Below are 20,004 nucleotides of genomic sequence, written 5' to 3'. Positions count from 1 at the left end.
GAGTTGATGCCAACTCATGGGTACCCCATGTATTTCAGAGTAGAACCATGCTCCATAGGGTTTTCTTGATTGTAATCTTTATGGAAGTGGGTCACCAGACCTATATTCCATGGCACCATGGGTGGGTTCAAACCGCCAACCCTTAGGTTAGTTGTTGAGTACAAACTGTTTGCACCACTCAGGGACCTCCACTGCTCACCAGGAACCTTAAATTGAAAAAAACAAATCACATCAGGTCAGCCTACAGCATCTGGATGTTGCTCCTTTGAAGGAGACAGAGACAGAAAGACAAAGACAGATGGAGAGACACAGACAGAGAAGAGAGGCAGACAGTGTCCAGAGAGTGGGCAGCCATCTTTGAGGGCAACTTCGACTAATTGAACTCTGGGTCTGTGTTCCCAGAAACAGATCATTTCTGACCAAAAAAAAAAAAAACAGATAAACGTCCTGCCGTGCTAGACGTAGTCTGATCTATGGGAAACAGCATTGATGTTGCCATGGAGACCAGCCTTTTCCCCCTCAGTTGTTTAGGAGCATGATTTTTTACAGACAGTGTATGTGCTTCTGGGAAAAATTATTGGGGATTTATATCTTCTTCTTCCACATGACTCCCCAATGGGATTAGAGTACATTGTGGAGGCAAAGGGGTGATAAATTGATCAATAGCAGTCCCACCAGGTAGTCTTTCAATTTTCCAGAAAAATGTATGGCTCCCTTAATGTCTTCTGACCTGATGGACTGCTAGGATTACAGTGGGCTCCATCACTGCTTCTCCCCGAAATCCACGCAATAGTCTGTTCACTCATCTCCCCTGCAGCCAGGGGAGCAGGGGCAGCTTCCGTGCATTGTTTGACTTTTATGTCCAGCACTGGCATGGAGGGACATGCCACCAGCATTTGTGAGAAGCCATGGGCTTCCTCCCCTCTGCAACTTTATGTTGCTGTTCCCATTGCCTGGAAAGACGGCTCCATGGTGTCTTTTCCTCACCCTCTGTAATTTTTCCCATCAAGATGCAACCTGACCTTCAAGGCCTAGCTCTAAAGCCAGCTCCTCCAAGAACCCATGGCTGATGCAATCTCCCCCCTCAGTATTTCTAAGACACACCGGCCGTCTCTCCATCACACCTCCTGCACAGCTCTAGTCCTGTCTTATCTCCCGCATGGATTATAAGCCTCTTAAGAGAGATGACCACAATGTTGGTGAGTAGATTAAAAAATATGTAAAAGTCACAACAGAGCTTGTTCTGCAAACCAGTGTGCTATTTTCACAATCATCTCCTGACTCTGTCAGCCTGCAGGGCTCTGTGAAACTCCAGTGTTATAGGTTTAATTTTGTACCCAAATAAGATATACTGAAGTCTTAACCCCCAGTACCTGTGAATGTGACCTTGTTTGGAAATAGAGTCTTTGAAGATGTTATCAGTTAACATGGGGTCACACTGAAGTAGGGCAGATCCTAATCCAATAATAAGGGGTGTCCTTATGGAAAAAAAAAAAAAAAAAAACAGACACAAAGCAACACACACAAAGAACATGGCCATGTGACAACAGAGAAAGAGATTGGAGTGATACATCTATACAAGCCAAGGGTTGCCGGGAACCACTAGAAGCCAGGAGAGGCAAGGGAGGGTCTTTCCCTAGAGCCTTCATAGAGAGCACAGCCCTGCCGATGCCTGAATTTGAACTTCTAGACTCCAGAACATAACAGAATACATTCCTCTTGTTTTAAACCAACCAGTTTGTGGTATTTTGTTACAGCAGCCCTAAGAAACCAAGACATGCATCTTCCAAAAAACTGGAGATTTCCCACAACCTTGGTCGTGCCTTGGTCAAACTCTTCTATCTGATCTCCCACTCACTGTATTCATGGGAGGAGCTATGTCTCCTTGTTTTTTCAGATGTTACAATTGTGACTCCAGAGGGAATAACACATGGCCCCAGCGTCCCTTCTAAAAAGAGAAATATCTGTGACCCATTTCCTATCCTTTCCCCTCTCCCTTATTGCCATTCGCACACCCATAGCCTGTTCATTCCAGAGAAAAGATAGCTTTGGTTTATTTTTTGAGGCAATGGAGTGGCAAATCCATTTATGACAGAATGTTTGAACATGTGTTCACTAGGTCTTTAGTTGACTTCGTGTGATTGAAAAAAATCGGGTGTTTATGTGTTGGCCATATGGACCTGCCTGGCTCTGTAAGTGGGGTGCTAGCCCAGATGGCTGCCCTGTCCTTTCCAGCACACTGTCCCCTACAGAGAAGTTGGAACATCAGGGCTTGACAGATATGGGTGGGGTTGTCCAATGCTCAGCACTCACCTTGTCTCTTCAGCAGCCTGTGAGGTCCCAAAGGGGAGGAGCCATGGTCCAGCTGCCGGCCCCTTCCCTTCCCTACCCACCATGCATCCTGTCACAGCCCCTGGTAGAACACTCAACTTGGAGCCTCAGCTCTCAACTCTGCCCAGAGTCAAGACTCTTCCTTGCATGGCTGGCCATCTCAGCTACATTAGGTTTGTGAATGCAACTACAAACACCAAAGCAAAATGCAGAGATGAGGGTTACCGCTGAATGGCACAGTGTTTAAGCGCTGGTGCCACTTACCATCCACATGGCCTTGGACAAACGGCTTCACTGCTCTTTGCCTCCATTTCTACATTTTGAAATGGGGATGATGATGGTGACGATGCTTAGCTGATGACAGCGATGGTGATGACGAGAGTACCTACCTCGAGGAATTGTTGTGAGAAGTATGTGAACTAAGACACACTGAGCACTTAGCATTTGCCACGTAGCAAAGGGCATATAGGAACCCTGGTGGTGCAGTTGTTGAGTGCTTGGCTGCTAACCACAGGGTTAGTGGTTTCAAACCCACCAGTCACTCCATGGGAGAAAGATGTAGCAGTCTGCTTCATAAAGATTACAGCCTTGGAAACCCTATGAGGCAGTTCTACTTTGTCCGATAGAGTTGCTGTGAGTTGGAACCGACTTGACGGCAATGGATTTTTTTGGGGGTGGGTGGGGCAGGGGGGGGTTAAGGGTCATATAGTCACTATTGTTCACAAGAGCCATTGATACTGAGTCCTGACTGAAAATAAGTGAATTCACTTCTCTGATAACTGTGACTTGACTTTCTGAGAAGTGAGCTCAGCTTGGTGGTATTCTTGGGGTCTTGTAGAGAGCGGAAGCAGTCCAGGGGAAGCAAAGAAGTCACACAAACCTGGATTCAAATCCCAGTGCCTGTGCAATGGCCCTAGGGTAGTCCCTTTGCATCTCTGAGCCTCAATCTCCTTATCTGCCAAATGGGATTAATAATCACAGCCACTGAAAACTCTATGGAGTATAGTTCAACTCTGATATATGTGGGGTTGCCATGAGTCAGAATCAAATGAGTAGCAACTGGTTTATATTATTTTTGTTTGTTCACCAATATTATAACCAGGTAACCAACTGCCATCAAGTCAGTCCTGACTCATAGTCATCTCTTGTGCGTCAGATTTTTCAGAGGTAAGTCACCAGGTCTTTTTACGGAGGTGTCTCTAGGTGAACTCAAACCTCCAACTTTTCGGTTAGCAGCTGAGCATGTTAACCATTTGCACCACTCAGGGACTCTGCCGAGGTTATAATATGAGCTAATTATGAAGACGGCCCCACTCATCACTCATTATCTTCATCCTCAATGACCAGCTGCTTTACACCAACGACATCATCTGGCTCTTCTTTTATGCTGTTTCCACGTCTGACTCCCCCTCAGGACTCCAGAGCAGTGCACATGTGTCACTCATCACTGACCCAGCACAGGCCCCGCCCCTTAGAAGGACCTCAGTGGGTGCTCCCAGGAAGGAGGACCCCGGGCTTCAGGAAAGTAGCCAGGCGCATTCCTTGGCCCTCGCTTATGGTGTCAGCATCAGTTCAAGCCCCATTTGCCTGAGGATGGGGCTCCCCCATAGCCCAGCCCCAGGCCCAGCCTAACAGGGTCCTCTGCCCTCTGAGCCCAGCCCTACCCTCTGGGGACCCGTCCCTCCCCTCCCGCCCCAACATCCTCCCCATCAGGCTCACTGAGAAGATGATAAAGAAAATAACGAAGGGAGATCAAGGCTCTCAGACACATCTATCTTTATTTGTTTCCTGTCAGAAAAATTTCAAGAATTACACCAAAAAATACTTCAGCCTCTGCTACCTACTGACAAAAATACACCACAAAATTATAAAGCGCTCAGCGGTTTTGCTAGGACAATTTGTTATTCCGCCTCAGATGACAAATGAATTTACAGGTGACTCGAGGTGATGGGACGGTAGAGGAGAAGTGAGGAAAAATCAGATGATAGCGTTTGGCAGGATAGTTTGAGCTATACTAGTCTTATTACCCAGCTGTTGTGTATGATTTCGGCAACATAGCAAGCCACAAAAATGCCCTTTTAAATGGCCTGTCAGAGACTCATGGTGAAACAGTGCCTCATTTCAAATAACCAATTGTCCCAGCCAGTTCTGGTCCTATTGGGACTCAGCTGACACCTCACAGCATGTGCCTCCCTGAAATGTTGTATGAGAGCAACATGGGAGTGCCTGGTGTGCTTCCAGGGCACGGGGAGGCCTGGCCAGTGCTGGATGCTGCCACCTTTTCAGAGCTTCTAGAAGCTTCTACAACCAGGTTGGGAAGTTTGGACAGATGTCTCCTGTCAACACAACTGAGTGAGCAAAAAACAGTCCCGTTTTTTCAGATTCCTTTAGAAGTGATCTGACATTGTTGCAGCCCAGTTCTTAAAGTCTTCTTGGTAGTCACTTGAGGTTTCTGGGTATGAGTCTTACTCTGATGGTGGTTACTATTGTTACTAGCACTTTGGGAAACATTTTTTTTTTTTAATTTGGTGCCTTGTTTATAGCTTGGTTGCATGTTGCATGCCTGTTCCATGCCTTCCCTCCGCTTGTGGCATCTCCCCGCTTCTCTCCCTTTCTACCCCTGCCAGCTCATAAACATGGGCATTATGCAGGTGTCGATCTAGAAAAAAAGGAAAAGACAAAAGCAAATCTGCCCACTTCTCAACATTTGCTCATACAAAGCATATCACCCCAGCGTGCACTCTCAGTTGCTAGGCCAGAAGTCTGCCCCAGCCCCAGTGAGGACGTCCCTGCAGATTTGCGCTAACCTCGCACAACGAACCACAGGTCTATACATTTCCTCTGGGTTGTGTGTCCTGGGCTTACCAGTGCTCAAATCAGGCCTTCTCTCTAGCTCGACCATTTCTAACTTCCCATATCTCTATCCTGTATACCATCAGAGAACCAAAGAGCCAAGTCTGTGTCACCCATGTGTTCTGGACCCTCCAAAGCCCACAAGGAAGCTGCAATTCCTCATCTAAACCCAGAGAGTCTGCACTCTTTACTTCCCTTCAACTTCTCCAGATTTAGCCAGTTTAACGTTATGTCTTTGTTCATTAACTTTGTTTCTTTCCTTTACTGCGTTTCAACTTTCCTATCAAAGAATAAGCAGTGGCTTTGAAAATATCTTACGTGGGAACAATCAACACGAAACATGCCTTTGTACATGAGCCTGACTCTGGAACAAATCAACAATACCAAGGGACAAAAAAAAATACTGATTCAGACAACTCCAGTGCACGATAGCTTCGGTGAGTTCCTCCCCCCCGCCCCACCCTGCCCTCCCCCACCCCCGTATCCCAGGAGTACAGTGTTGTAACTGGAGCTTGGCTTAGCCAGCGGGGCCCCTCCCCCTCCCCCATTCTGGCTGGGGTGGGCCTCTAGTGGCCCTGGGTCTTGGGCGGCTTGGGCTCATGAATGACAGCGGCTGCCGACAGCCATGGCCCGATGGCCCGGGCAGTGCTCTGCTTGGCCATGCTGTAGTGGCTGATGACCGTGTAGAAGCGGCTTCTGGAGCTGGGGTCCTGGGATGAGTAGTAAGCATCCAGGGAGGCTGGGATACAGCGCTTGTGCTGAGGAAGAAGGAGACAGAGTCAGGGTAGTTCAGTGACGGTACCCACCCCGCCGTGCAAAACAGCCAGCCCCTCTGGGAGCCACAGCCACGTCAGGCTCTCAGTCTGAGACACACAGCAGGCCTTCACCAACATCATCACCATCACCATCATTATCCTCAAACCTGCCATTTACTTGAAGCTGGAAGAGATGAACCTGATGTTGATGCTGATACAAAGCCAAGCTCCTCTGCTCATTGACTATATGACTCTGGGGATGTTGTGGGTGCCCCAAACAGATCCTTCTTATCAGGCTAGTTCAAACACCCCCTAATTGCTTCTCTGGGGCCTTGCCTTCAGCTAAAGGGAGCCACTTCCTCTAGATACGTCTTGGAGGTTACTTCCCCTCTCTCCCAGGGGAGCCAATAGCCAATGACGAGTGATACAGAGGAATAAAAGCCAGACCCCCTTGTCTCAAGCGAGCTAACTCTGGGCTGTCCTTCCTTCTGCAGAGCTTCCCGTGGGAGCAGACTCAGGCTGGCCTTCAGAGGAGCCCATGTCACTCTGAGGCTTCTTCCCTGTCCTAGCCGGCTTCCCTCTCTCCCAGGTTCCTCCTGAGGGTCCTCTATCAATGAATCATTTGCATGAGAATCCCCATCTCAGGCTCTGCTTCTAGGGAACCCAACTCAAGACAATGACCTTGGACAAGTCATATCCTGTCTCTGAACCTGTTTCCTTTTTGGTTTAATGGATAAAATGATTGCGTCCGAGGTGAAGAGTAAATGAATTACTGCAAGTAAAGCAGTTTCTGACATTTATGGAAGGCTGACCAGGTGTGGTAGACAGTCAGCTGGCCACCAGAGCTTTGGCTGTCCCCCTATCGTGCAGAGCGGTTGCAAGGGAGCACCTGCCCAGACAGGGACTACATTTCCCATCCTGTCCTGGCAGGGGCCATGAGACTCTTCGAAGCCAATGGAATGTGAATAAAAGTGACTGCTCCACCCAGCTCTGAAGGGCTAAGAAGTGAGCTCCTAACCAGACACATAAAACCAAAAAAACAACCAGTTGATGTCAAGTCGATTCCAACTCATGGCAACCCCATGTGTTGCAGAGTAGAACTGTGACCTTTTAGAAGAAGATCATCAGGCCTTTCTTGCAAGGTGCATCCAGGTCTGTTTGAATTGCCAGCCTTTGATTGGTAGCCCAGTGCTTAACCATCTGCACCATCCAGGGACTCCTACCAGACACATATTACAGTTTGAACGGTCTATAGGGAGGTTGATCTACCCATGGATGCCAGTGAAGAGAAGACATTGACAAGCCCTCCAATTGAAGCTGACAATGACCTGGGCCACTCACCTGGCACAAGCCCCTTACCTTATAGACAAATCCCTCTGGGCAGCTGTGATCATAGGTGAAGGCTTTGTAAACCACCAGGAACACAATGCAGGCGAGGAAAGCTAGGGCCAGGCTGACAAGGATGGTGACCTGGGGGAAAACAGAATTGAGAGTCATCAGCCACAGCTTGCCCACCTTTAATCCATGGGTGCAGCCTTGGGGACATAGAGCAGAGGCAGAGGATATGTTAGACAGAGTAAGGGACTGGGGTCCAAAGAACTGGCTCTGTTTTGACTGTCACTAACTTGGCAGTGTGACCTTCAGCAAGTTACCTGCATTCTTTTTTCTTATTTATTTATTGCGCTTTAAGTGAAAGTTTACAAATTAAGTCAATCTCTCATAGAAAAACTTATACAGACCTTGCTATGTACTCCTAGCTGCTCTCCCCCTAGTGAGATAGCACACTTCTCCTCTCCACCCTGTATTCCCATATCCATTCAACTAGTCCTTGTCCCCCTCTGCCTTCTCATCTTGACTCCAAACAGGAGCTGCCCACATAGTCTTATGTGTCTACTTAAGCCAAGAAGCTCCCCCCTCACCAGTATCATTTTTTGTGTTATAGTCCAGTCCAATCCCTGTCTGAAGAGTTGGCTTTGGGAATGGTTCCAGTCTTGGGCTAACAGGGGGTCTGGGGACCATGACCTCTAGGGTCCCTCTAGTCTCAGTCAGACCATTAGGTCTGTTCTTCTTATAAGAATTTGAGATCTGCATCCTACTGTTCTCCTGCTCCATCAGGGATTCTCTGTTGTGTTCCCTGTCAGGGCAGTCATCAGTGGTAGCCAGGCACCATCTAGTTCTTCTGGTCTCCGGCTGATATAGTCGCTGGTTTATGTGGCCCTTTCTGTCTCTTGGGCTCATATTTACCTTATGTCTTTGGTGTTCTTCATTCTCCTTTGCTCCAGGTGGGTTGAGACCAATTTATGCATCTTAGATGGCTGCTTGCTAGCATTTAAGACCCCAGATGCCACTTGCCAAAGTAGGATGCAGAAAGTTTTCTTAATACATTTTGTCATGCCAATTGACCTAGATGTCCCTAAAACCATGGTCCCTAGACCCCCGTCCCTGCTACTCTGGCCTCTGAAGCATTCGGTTGTATTTAGGTAACTTCTTTGCTTTTGGTTTAGTCCAGTTGTGCTGACCTCCCCTGTATTGTGTGCTGTCTTTCCCTTCACCTAAAATAGTTCTTGTCTACTATCTAATTAGTAAATACCCCTCTCCCTTCCTCCCCATCCTCATAACCACCAAAGAATACTTTCTTCCGTTTAAACTTTTTCTTGAGTTCTTATAATAGTGGTCTCATAACAATATTTGTCCTTTTGCAACTGACTAATTTCACGCAGCATAATGCCTTCCAGATTTCTCCATGTTATGAGATGTTTTCACGGATTCATCATTGTTCTCACTTGTAGCATAGTATTCCATTATGTGAATATACCATAATTTATTTATTCACCCATTGATGCACATTTTGGTTGCTTCCATCTTTTTGGTATTGTAAAGAGTGCTGCAACAAACATGAGTGTGCATATATCTGTTTGTATGAAGGCTCTTATTTCTCTAGGATATATTACAAGGAGTGGGATTGCTGGATTGTATGGTAGTTCTATTCCTAGCTTTTTAAGGAAGCACCAAATCAATTTCCAAAGTGGTTGTACCATTTTACATTCCTATCAGCAAAAAAATAAATAAATAAATAAAATTTATTTTTTTTTACCAGCAGTGTATAAGTGCTCCATTCTTCCCACAACCTCTCCAACATTTATTACTTTGTGTTTCTTGGATTAATGCCAGGCTTGTTGGGGTGAGATTTGGGCCTCAGTTTACCCCTTTTGTAAGATACTCTTTAGAGCTTCTTTGTGACCCAACGCGTGATTTTTCCCTGTCATTTTATTTTTCCTGCTAACTGGAGGTGTGTGTGTGGTGGGGAGGGGGTGATCATTAAGCCATTACTTAGAGTGTTTACTGCCTTTCATCTCCACCACTCCCATCCCCACTACTTAATTCCAATCTCAGATTATTTCCAACTGCTTATTTCACCTCTACTTTGACATCTAATAGGCACCTGAAACACAACATTCCCAAGCTGAGCTCCTGCTTTGCTCCCACCCAGAACCTCCTATGGTATCCTCCCCATCTCAGGAAAGGTCAATTCCATCTCTGCAGTCACTCAGCCAAACTTCTTGCAGTTGTCCTTGACTCTGTCTTCTTCTCCCATTCTACATCCGCTCTACCAGCAGAACCTATCATTGCTCCTTCAAAATATGCACACAACCTGGCCATTGCTTCGCACCATGGTCCAAGCCATCATCGGCTCTCACCTGCGGTATTGCAGCCACCTTCTAACTAGTGACCCCTGGGCCCCCTACAGTGCACTCAACAACAGCCAGAGAAAGTCTTTTAAAACCCAAGTCAGTAACATCTCTTCTCTGCTCAAAAGCATCCAATGGTCTCCAATGCACTCAGAGTAAATGCCAAGCTCCCAACAATAATCTACAAGCAAGATTTAAAAAAAAAATAATACAACATCAAACTGGCGGACACCATGAGTATTTATCAGAAAGGAGGAAATTGTTCATTTTCAGAGCCACTTCTCGGTTTGACTGGCCCCACCAGGGGCTGGGGGAGGAGGAAATGGGGAGTGACTGCTTAATGGTTTTATATCGCTTCCTTTGAGGATGATTAATATGTTTTAGAACTAGTTAGAAGCAGTGGTTCCACAACACGGTGAATGTACTCAATGCCACTGAATTATTCACTTTAAAAAAGGTTCATTTTATGTTATATGAATTTCACCTCAATTGAAAAAAAAAAAATGCCCAGAGCCCAGCCAGCAGCCTGGCACTCACAGCTCTGCCCAGCAGGTAGCCTTTTGCCCTAGTGGTGACTCTTCCTGTTAAAAGGGGCTTCATGATCCTGCTAGCATTGCCTCACCTGGCAGAGAACATGGCCTGGGCCAAGAGAGCCCCCTACGACACGGGAACACAGATGTGGCAACAGGCACGTGGTGGACAAAGATGCGGCTGCAGACCATGCTTGTGCAGGGATTGCCAAGGAGCTGTGGCCCACTCAGCTGCCCCGGCCCAGTGCAGTGCCTGGGGGAGCCCCCAGAAAGCCTCTTGTCCTAATGACCAGGCATCATTCCAGCCCCTGACTGAGTAGAGGCCAGACATCTTAGCAGCCTCTGAAGCAGATGAGGCCTCCAGCACGGGCATAACCAGACTGGGCCGCACACTTGCCCTGGTCAGCAGCGGGTTGGGGAGGAGGCACTGGGAGCTGGAGCAGGGCCAGTGTGCCTGTCAGTGGGACAGGTTTCCCCACAGTGTGGGGACTTCCACACCTAACAGCTCTGAGTTTACAACCCCCACCTAGGAGGGTCTCCAGAGCCTGACGGGGTAGCACAGAGTGAGACTTCAGCAAACGTTTCTGGAAAGTGGGGTGGGAGTGGGAGAAAAAGAGGGAGGAATCTTTTCTCTACAGTGGTTTCAACTCCAGCGGTTGCCCCCAACCCTGCGGATTCTAATTTAATTGGTCTGGGGTGGGTGGGTCCAGGACATGGGTGTTTTTAGAAATTCCTCGGGTGAATACAACATGCAACCAGGCAGGAGACCCATGTCAGCATGACTGTGATTCAGTTGTTCTCAGCCTGGCTGCATGCTGTTAGAATCACCTGGGGAGCTTTTAAGACAACCCTGATGCCAGGACCCCACCCTGACCAGTTCCATTAGAGCTTCTGGGGGTGGGTCCAGCCATCCAGGCATCAGAACTGTTTAGAGCTCCAAGGTGGCTCCAGAGTCTGGCCTGCATCAGGTAGAGAGCTGCCTGCAGAAACCGGACCAGGGGCCCTATGTCTGAGGAGCAAGAGTTTGATGCTGAGTGGACCCGGGACATGCAACCACCTTGGACCCTGCCTGAGCAAGGCCAACTCCTGTCAGGGTGCCATACGCCTGTTATCCTCAATCACACAGAAGTAGAATGAACTGAGGCCACCTAGGCTGAAAAAGTGTATTCTTCCCTGTGCTGTACCTTGCTGACTTCTGCACCTCAGGGCCAGTCCTTCCCAGAGCACCTTGGGCATCAGACAGCACACAGGTGGACCGGGCACTGGCCACTCAAGTCCTCAACTCTACATGCAACATAGGGTGTGGCACCATAAGCAAGGTCATTGGCACAGAGGGCTGCTGGAACCTACTGTCAAGGTGGGGTGGGGAGGTGAGGGAAGGTGGAGCTGACACCAGCAGTGACTCCTTGGAAGAATAATAGGAAGTGTGAGGAGGAGACGGGGGAAGTTAGGAGCAAAGGAAATCACATCTGCCATGGAACAGAAGCTGGAGAGAACAGGGCCCATTCCAGAAACATCACATGGTTTGGCATGGCTGGCCCGGAGGGTACAAGTGAGGGAGAGGCCTGGGGAGCTGGGTAGGTGGGCAGAGGCCAGGTAATAAAGGAGCAGGCTAAGGAACTTGGACTTTATCTCAAGGATGACAGGGAACCACTGAAGGCTTTAAGCAGGGAAGTGACATGATCAGAATGACACTTCGGAGGGATGTCTCTAGGGGTAGCATGGAGGGAGATGTATAGGGGACAAGGCTGGAGGAAGGGAGGCCAGTGGGAGGCTGATGCATTGGGGTGGACTGAGGCAGTAGGTGGAAGGAGCCAATGGTCTGAGAAGGTCTAGGAGGTGAGCGGAACCCCTGGGTAGGGCAAACGGTTAACACAATAGGCTGCTAACCAACAGGATGCAGATTCCAGTCCACCCAGAAGCCCCTTGAGAGAAAGGCCTGGCTACCTATTTCCCAAAAATCAGCTATTGAAAACCTTCTTAAACACAGTTCTACTCTGACACTCATGGGGTTGCTATGAGTTGGAGTCACCTTAATAGCACCTGGTTTGTTTGTCTTTTTAGGTTAGCAGAATGAAGTGGAGAAGAGAATAAGGGGTCACGTCCTGGGCGGAACAGTGACATTTGAACTTTTCTGTATTCAGATGACAGAGTCAGCATTTGTTGTCGGGTGGGGAGGGGAGAGGGAGCTTTCGGACTTGGTTCCCAGGCCAAAATTTCCTGAAAGCCTGAGAATGGCCACCCAGAGCTTGCGTCTCCCCTCTCACGGGGCTGGGTCCCTGCAGCAAAGCTCCTGACAGGGAGAAGAGGCTTGGAGCTCCAGGAGGAGAAACCCCCACTCCCTCAGGGAGCGCGTGAACACGAAAGCCTGCCTCCGCGTCAATATTTACCGACTCGCTTTATATAACCTCACTCCTCAGAGACGCTCTAAAGCCCTTGGTTTTACCTCTTGAATATAACAACTTGGGACTAGAAATAAACAACTTGTTGGCACTCCGTTATTGGATTTGAGTGTTTCATTAGCGATTTTATCCTCACCACATGAAAACACCCTCCCTGTTCCCCACCTGCCTGCCTGTTCACCCACTCACTCATTCATTCCCTTATCGATTCATTCAGCATATGTTTACCAAAGGGCCTTCTGTGAGACTGACATGGTGACACGATCATTGCTTCAGAGAGCTTCCAGTAGGGAAAGAGTCAGACATTGAACAAGCAAATAACCAAATAAATAATTACAAAGTAAGGACTGAAGAGGATCCTGGAACAGGGCATCAGGGAAGGGGGCAGGGGGACTAAGGAGCCAGGCACTGGAAAACCCCAGGCCAGAGGTGGACAGCAGCCTCCCCAAAAACCTACAATGGGAGGAGGGCCTGAAGGAGCCTTCTGGTTGTGAGGAAGAAGGGAAAGAGGAGAGAGCGCTGGGGAGGGGCTGGCGAGGCAAGCAGGGCCCGGGCTCCACAGAGTTCCTTGTTGTTAGCTACGGTAGAGTCAGCCCCCAGCTCGTGCTGACCTCATGTACAACGGAAGGAAATGCTGCCTGGTCTGTGCCAGCGCCACGGTCAGTTGTGGATTGGACCAGTGTAATCCATAGGGTTATCATCGGTTGATTTTTGGAAGTAGATCCCTAGGCCTTTTTCCTAGTCCGTCTTAGTCTAGAAACCTGTTCAGTGTCACAGCCATACAGAAGCCTTCTCTGACAGACGAGTGGTGGCTGCACATGAGCTGCCTTGGCCAGGAATCAAATCTGGATCTCCCGCATGGAAGGTGAGAGTTCCAGCACTGAGCCACCACTGCCCACGATGAGCTTAGGAGGCCAAAATCATCCTTGTCCCGCCCACAAAAGGTGCCTCCCTCGTGCTTTCCGGTTAAAATCCACACTCCACCTGACCTCCCAGGCCATCCTGGCCTCTGTCACCCTCCATCCTCCTCTCCCCACTCCCAGGCCCACACTTTGCCCTCCAGCCATCCTGCTGTTTCACTTTTCCAGGCCTTGGCCTGGACCTAGAATTCCTGTGAGTCCTCCGTCTTCAGGGAGAACGTCCCCTCAGGCTTCCAGGGCAGCCCCTCCCTGCTCTGTCCCCAGGGCCTGCTGCATCTACTCCAACTAAGCACACTGTGACGGAGCCCTTCCCAACTCCCACCTCTGACTCTCCTTCTGCGGGGGTGCCTCGGGCAAAGGTCTCATTCCTTCCCTCGGTGCCCAGCACCCACCAGGACTCACCTGGAGCGAGCGCCAATAGACGTTCACTGAACTGAAATGTTGGCCTGAGACCTCCTCCCACCCCGACCCATATTCTTCCCCCAGACAGGGACAGACATTCAACCTGCTGGAAACTACATTTTGTTTGTGTGTGGATGGAGCACTGAAATATCTGCACTGTGTCCTCTGTTCTTTTCCATCTTCTACTCTCAACCCTGAAGAAGCCTAGGTGGCACAGTGATTAGGCACTGGACTGCTAACTGAAGGGTCAGTGGTTCGAACCCACCAGCAGCTCCACGGGAGAAAGATGAGACAGTCTGCTTCCATAAAGATTACACACTTGGAGACCCTATGGGGCACTTTTACTCTCCCCTATAGGGTCACTGTGGAAACCCTGGTGCTGTAGTGGTTAAGAGTTACAGCTGCAAACCAAAAGGTTGGCAGTTCGAATCCACCAGGCGCTCCTTGGAAACCCTATGGGGCAGTCCTACTCTGTTCTATAGGGTCGCTATAAGTTGGAATCGACTCGAAGGCAACAGGTTTGGTTTTTGGTTTTTTATAGGGTCACTATGAGTTGGAATCAACTCAGTGGCAATGGGTTGCTCTCAACCCCACCAACTCTACCCACCACCAGTCCATCACACATGTGCCAAGAAAAAGACCTTAACCTGAAAAAAAAGAAACAGGGTTTGGATTAGCATCAGCTAAGACCTGCCCAAGATTGCTCCTTAAGGTGGTTTCTGTGTTTTGTTTTGTTTTATTGTGCAGGAACCCCAGGTCCAAAAGACATGCTCTGCTCCCAGCTCTGCTTTCTGGTGGTACGAGGTTCCCCTGACTCTCTGCTTGCTTCTCTCTTATATATCTCAAAAGAGATTGGGTCAAGATACAATCCAATCTTATAGACTGAGTCTTGCCTCATTAACATAACTGCCACCTATCCCACCTCATTAACATCATAGAGGTAGAATTTACAACACATAGGAAAACCAACCACATCAGATGACAAAATGGTAGACAATCACACGATACTGGGAATCATGGCCTAGCCAAATTGATACACACATTTTTGAGGGACACAATTCAATTCATGATACTTGTTATTTTCCATTTTTCTGAGAATAGCCATCCTAGTAGGTGTGAAGAGGTGTCTCATTATGGCTTTGATTTGCATTTCCCTAATGACTAATGGCATTGATCACCTTTTTATGTGCTTATCAGTTGTTTCTATATCTCTTTGGAGAAATGTCTATTCAAATTCTTTGCCCATTTTTTTAATCGTGTTGCTTTACGCTTTTGTTCTCCTTAAGCTTTTGAGCCTACATCAGGAAGACAATAGAAGAAGAATATAAGACAGAATATGAAGTTAACAACTCTGGCAAAAATGTGTTGGCATTGGAGTCATAATGACGCCCCGCCTACATGATTCATTACTCCATATGATAATAATAACGGTAACAGTAACAATGGATACTAACTTTACTGGGAACTTACTAGGTGCCGGTAACACCACAACCATATGAAACAAGTGCAATTATTATCCCCATTTTGCTGGTGGGGAAATTGAAGCTCTGAGATGTTAAATGACTTGCCTAAGGTCCCACAATTAGTAAAAAGAAGAAAGAGACAATGCACCGAGGTGTCTCACAGGCACCTTGAACTCACCATGTCCAGATCCAACTTGGGTGTCTTCCCCCTCAGTCTGGGTGGAAGGTGGCACTGCCTGCCCATCTCTGGAGCCTGAGCTTCCGAAGCCATCCTCACCTCTCTGCTCCCAGAGCCAGCCTCCAGCTAGTCCCCAGCTCCAGTAGCTTCTGCCTCTGACGTGGTTAATTTATCAGTCCCCATTGTCTTCAACATGACTTCCCTGGCTAGGACCACCATCACCTACTGCTGGGTGGCACAGCAGCCTCCTCACTGCTCTCCTGGCCTCCAGTCTCTCGGCTTCTGGTTCACCCTAGACTTTCTAACAAACCCACCAATCATGCTGCTTCCCTGACAAATGAGCCCTCACCCTACGGGACCAAGACTTAACACCTTAGCAGAGCAGACAAGGCCCTTCCCAATTTAACCTGGACTTCCCCTTCCTAGCTTAACTCCTTGCCTCCATACTCTAGGCACTGCACTCCCGGAAGGCACCATCTTTGTTTTTGCAGGTATTTGTCCCTCAGCCTGGAATTTGAATTTCCACTTCCCAGTCAGTCACAAACCAAAAACCCAAACCCGCTGCCATCAAGCAGATTCTGGCCCATGGCAATCCCATGTGTTATAAAGTAGAACTGCTCCATAAGCTATAATCTTCATGGGATCACCAGGCCCTTCTTCTGTGGCGCTGCTGGGTGGGTTTGTACCACTAATCGTTTGGTTCAGTAGCCAAGTGAAAAACTGGGCCACCCAGGGACCTGCTGTTCATCCCGGGTCCAGTTAGAATATATCCTCTTCCCAACATCTTCCTCAAAAGTCTCCATGCAGTATTTCACCACACCCCCATCTGCTCACTGCTCACTAAGGCACTCTCCTCAGTGCAGGATACTGAACCTCACCCATCTGCTTCCCCTCCCGAGAGGCGGTGTGGAATCACGCCTTATACTTCCATTCACTAAGCACTAAGTGTTACTCATTTATTTACTCATGTAAGCCTTACAACAGCCCCCTGAGGTCAGTACTATTGTATCTTCATTGTTTAGATGAGGAGACTAAGGCACAAAGAGACCGCATAATTTTCTCAAGGTCACACAGCTAATAAGCGATGCAGTCAGGATTCCAACTCTACGAAGTAGGACCTGGTCTCTTAGCCTAAGCTATGCTCCTCATAAATCATAGACTAGATGTTTACTTGGTGTTGTTGTTAGTTGCCATCGAGTTGGCTCCAATTCATAGCAACCCCAGGTACTACACAAAGAAACGTTGCCTGGACCTGTACCATCTTCATGGTCATCGGTGTGCTGGAGTCCATTGTTACAGCCGCTGTGCATTTTGAGTGCCTTCCAACCTAGCAGGCTCATTCTTCAGCATTCTATTGAACAATATTCTGTGTGACCTATAGGGTTTCATTGGCTAATTTTTGGAAGTAAATCACCAGGCCTTTCTTCCCAGTCTGTCTTTGTCTGGAACCTTTGTTGAAACCTGCCCACAATGGGTGACTCTGGTGGTATTTGAAATACCAGTGGCAACACACAAGCCACCAAAGTACGACAAACTGACAGATAGGTGGTGGTTTACTTTTACTAATTTAGTTTACTTATACTCTAAATATTAACTGAGCACTCACAAGGTGACAGAGATAATGCTACATGCTGGGACTTCACTTTCAGCTAGTAGTCAAGAGTTTAACTGTTTGTCCAATAACGTGCAAGGTATTGTGTCAAGTGCTTTAATCCTCATGATAGTCCTATAAGCTTCATTATTGCCCCCATTTTACAGCTATGAAAACTGATGCACAGAGGGGTTTAGTAACTTGTCTGTAGCACATGGTTATTTAAGTAGCAGAGTCTGACTGGAATGCTGGAATATCTGATTCTAAAACCCTCAAGCCTAATCCCTCCTATAGCAGGAAAGAAGTATTGTTTCCATTCCTGGAGCACCATTTGCTTGCAATAGTGCAATGAAGCAAGATGTTACGCACAATACGTTCTGTGAACTTAGTCTAGGGGAACATGTCCCCATAGATGTGAAAACCCCAGGAATAAGGAAGGAAATGGAGAGAAACAAGGATTCTCCCACTATCTGCCAAGCCAGGGTCTTTGTAGTACCAGGAAACACAAACCTCATCAACATTCATGTACTGCCGCCTCTTGGCACCACAATGCCTATACACCTCCCATTTTTACGAAGAATGCGAACCCCGGAAACCTCAGAGCAATAGAAGCACTCACATTGGGGAAATAAAACTTTGTGGGGAGGTAAAAACAGAATGCCCAACAGACATTCATCTTTTGGATGTGGCAGCCGGAACCTCCAGAGACAGAATTAGGCCACCTGGAGCCTTGTTCCTGGCTCTGCCCCAAAGACCCTGACGAGATGACTTGAGCAGGAAGTGTGATAGGATTGCAGCTTCTTTAAGTCTTACCCAGACAACACTGTGATTTTCTTAGACCTTCCCTAGCACCAAGCAGTGAATGAAGCAGACAGTATCTAGGCTGGAAGCCCAGCTCTGCCACTTACTCACTGTGTGACACTGGGCAAGTTTGTGCCCTTTCCAAGCCTCAACTTACTTGTCTCTAAAATGGGATGGCACTGATAGCTACCTCACACTGGCCATTGTAAGTGTAAATGAGGAAGTGTATGGAAAACACCTGTTTGAGGCCTGGTCCACGGCAGATGCTCAACACTTTGTATTAATGACCTTAGTTAGCCACATGGAGTGCTTACATGTATTATGTCATTTCACGTAGGTAGGTACTAATGATGTGCCCATTCTACAGATGGTGTATCAGAGGCAGATGAAATAGCTTTGCATAAGTGAGGGGCAGAGTGAGGATTTGAACTTTGTCATATCTAACTCAAAAGCCCAGCTGCCTAACCATATATTACGCTGCCTGTCTCTGTTAGAGCATGTTTTTTTATTAAAAGTGTGTTGCAGCATTATGAGAAGGATGATATTGGAAGTCCAAGCGGAAAAACACCCATTAAAATCCTGCCATCATCCTAAGTCCATTTCCACCTCCTTGCTTCTTGTTCCCATGCACACCCATCCCAGCGTAAATCTTGATTCCTTCTGCTCCATCTCTTTTTCCACACATGTTGCCACTCCAACTGTCTATGGTCACATAGAACATGCTAACATAGCAAGCCTGGACCACCTGAGAACTTAGACAGGCCTCAATTTTGCCATCAGTAAAATGGCTCTGAATCATTACACTCACCACACAAAACTGTCATGAACCACAAACAAGATAGATAATGCAAAAGTACCATCCATGTGAATGTTAAAGCGATAAACTAGGCTTCTTGTCGCCATCATTTGTTGCTATTGTCATAGTTGTGCATCACTGAATCTGTTCTATTACTTCCTGAGCACAAGGACCACTGGGTGCTGCCCTGTGTTGCTGTTACCTGTGACCTGTCCTCCCCAACAGACTGACGGCCCCTCAAATGCAGGCTGTACTCTCTGTCTCTGGGCTTTCCCAGGGCCTGAGCATCCTACCCTCTAAAGAGTTCTCTAGTGATCAGTGTAAGTGGGACAGAAAGCATCTGTGGTATGGACCATCTCCACTCACCTCTTCCGCCTCCCGCCACCCAGTCCATTCTCCCTGCTGGCCCCCAAAGGGATCTTCCTAATTACTCCTTTCAGCATGACATTGTGGGGCTGAAACTTCCCATCTCCTGGCACAAGTTGAATGAGCATCTAAGGAGTCTGATAAAATGTGGAGTCCTGAGCCCTGTGCCCTGAGACTCTGAACCTCTTGATCTGCCACAACACCCAGAGAGCAGCATTTCCAACACACATTCAGGAGGTTTGGATGCAAGGGACCTGGAGCCTGTACTTAGAGAAAGATAAGGTCCAAAGCCCTTTTTCTGGCTTTTAAAAAGAGGGCAAGGAGCTAACATCCTGTGACTCTCAGATACTCCTTTTGGTACTATATGTATTACTCACTCAGTCCTACCCAGAAGCCTATAAAGTACTGTTGATATTCCTGGTTTTCAGACGGTGAAAGTGAGGGTTGGAGAGGTTGAGTACATTGCCAGGATTACCAGCCTATCAGCAGGGGAGCAAGACCTAGAAGCAAAGTCTATCCGGATTCAAAACACATTTTCTTTTCCTGGCACTGCGCTTCAGAGAGCCCCTGCCTACCTGTTAAGACTCACCAATCGATACTGCCCCAAGAACTCTCTCTCACACACACACACACATACACACACACTCGTACACACACATGAACTCACACTCCACACACACACACATTCACACACAGTACAGTCCTGGCTCCAGAAACTTCTAGGCTCTTTCCTACTGGTGTGCTTTTCTACTGCCTAGGATCCCCTCGCCTCCCTCTCTTCCCTTGGAGGGTGTTCCCCATACACGACCTTTTCCTCTAAATGAAGCTTCTCTGCAGCTCCCTCAGCTCTGGATACTAACCTCGGTCACACGTTGCTCTGCATTAATGGCTTCTCAACCAGTCAGCCAGCCCACCAAGACCATGTAC

The 20,004-nt window shown here is 47.9% G+C and overlaps 1 protein-coding gene across 2 annotated transcripts in view; it reads right to left on the bottom strand.

The window, feature by feature from the left end:
* Positions 1 to 5,731: 5,731 nt before the first annotated feature.
* The window catches only part of NSG2 (neuronal vesicle trafficking associated 2), a 118,902-nt gene continuing 104,629 nt past the window's right edge, over positions 5,732 to 20,004 (bottom strand). For both annotated transcript variants that reach the window (XM_023551509.2, XM_064279152.1), the window contains 2 exons: positions 7,299 to 7,409; positions 5,732 to 5,942 (listed from right to left, as the gene is read on the bottom strand). In XM_023551509.2, the coding sequence (XP_023407277.1) occupies positions 5,751 to 5,942; positions 7,299 to 7,409 (303 nt within the window). In that variant the 3' untranslated portion in view covers positions 5,732 to 5,750. The remainder of the gene's footprint in view (positions 5,943 to 7,298; positions 7,410 to 20,004) is intronic.

Source organism: Loxodonta africana, chromosome 2, assembly GCF_030014295.1.
Source record: "Loxodonta africana isolate mLoxAfr1 chromosome 2, mLoxAfr1.hap2, whole genome shotgun sequence".
In the NCBI taxonomy this organism is placed as follows: Eukaryota; Metazoa; Chordata; class Mammalia; order Proboscidea; family Elephantidae; genus Loxodonta; species Loxodonta africana.
The sequence above is the reverse complement of the archived record's forward strand: the minus strand, read 5'-3'. Positions and strand labels throughout refer to the sequence as shown.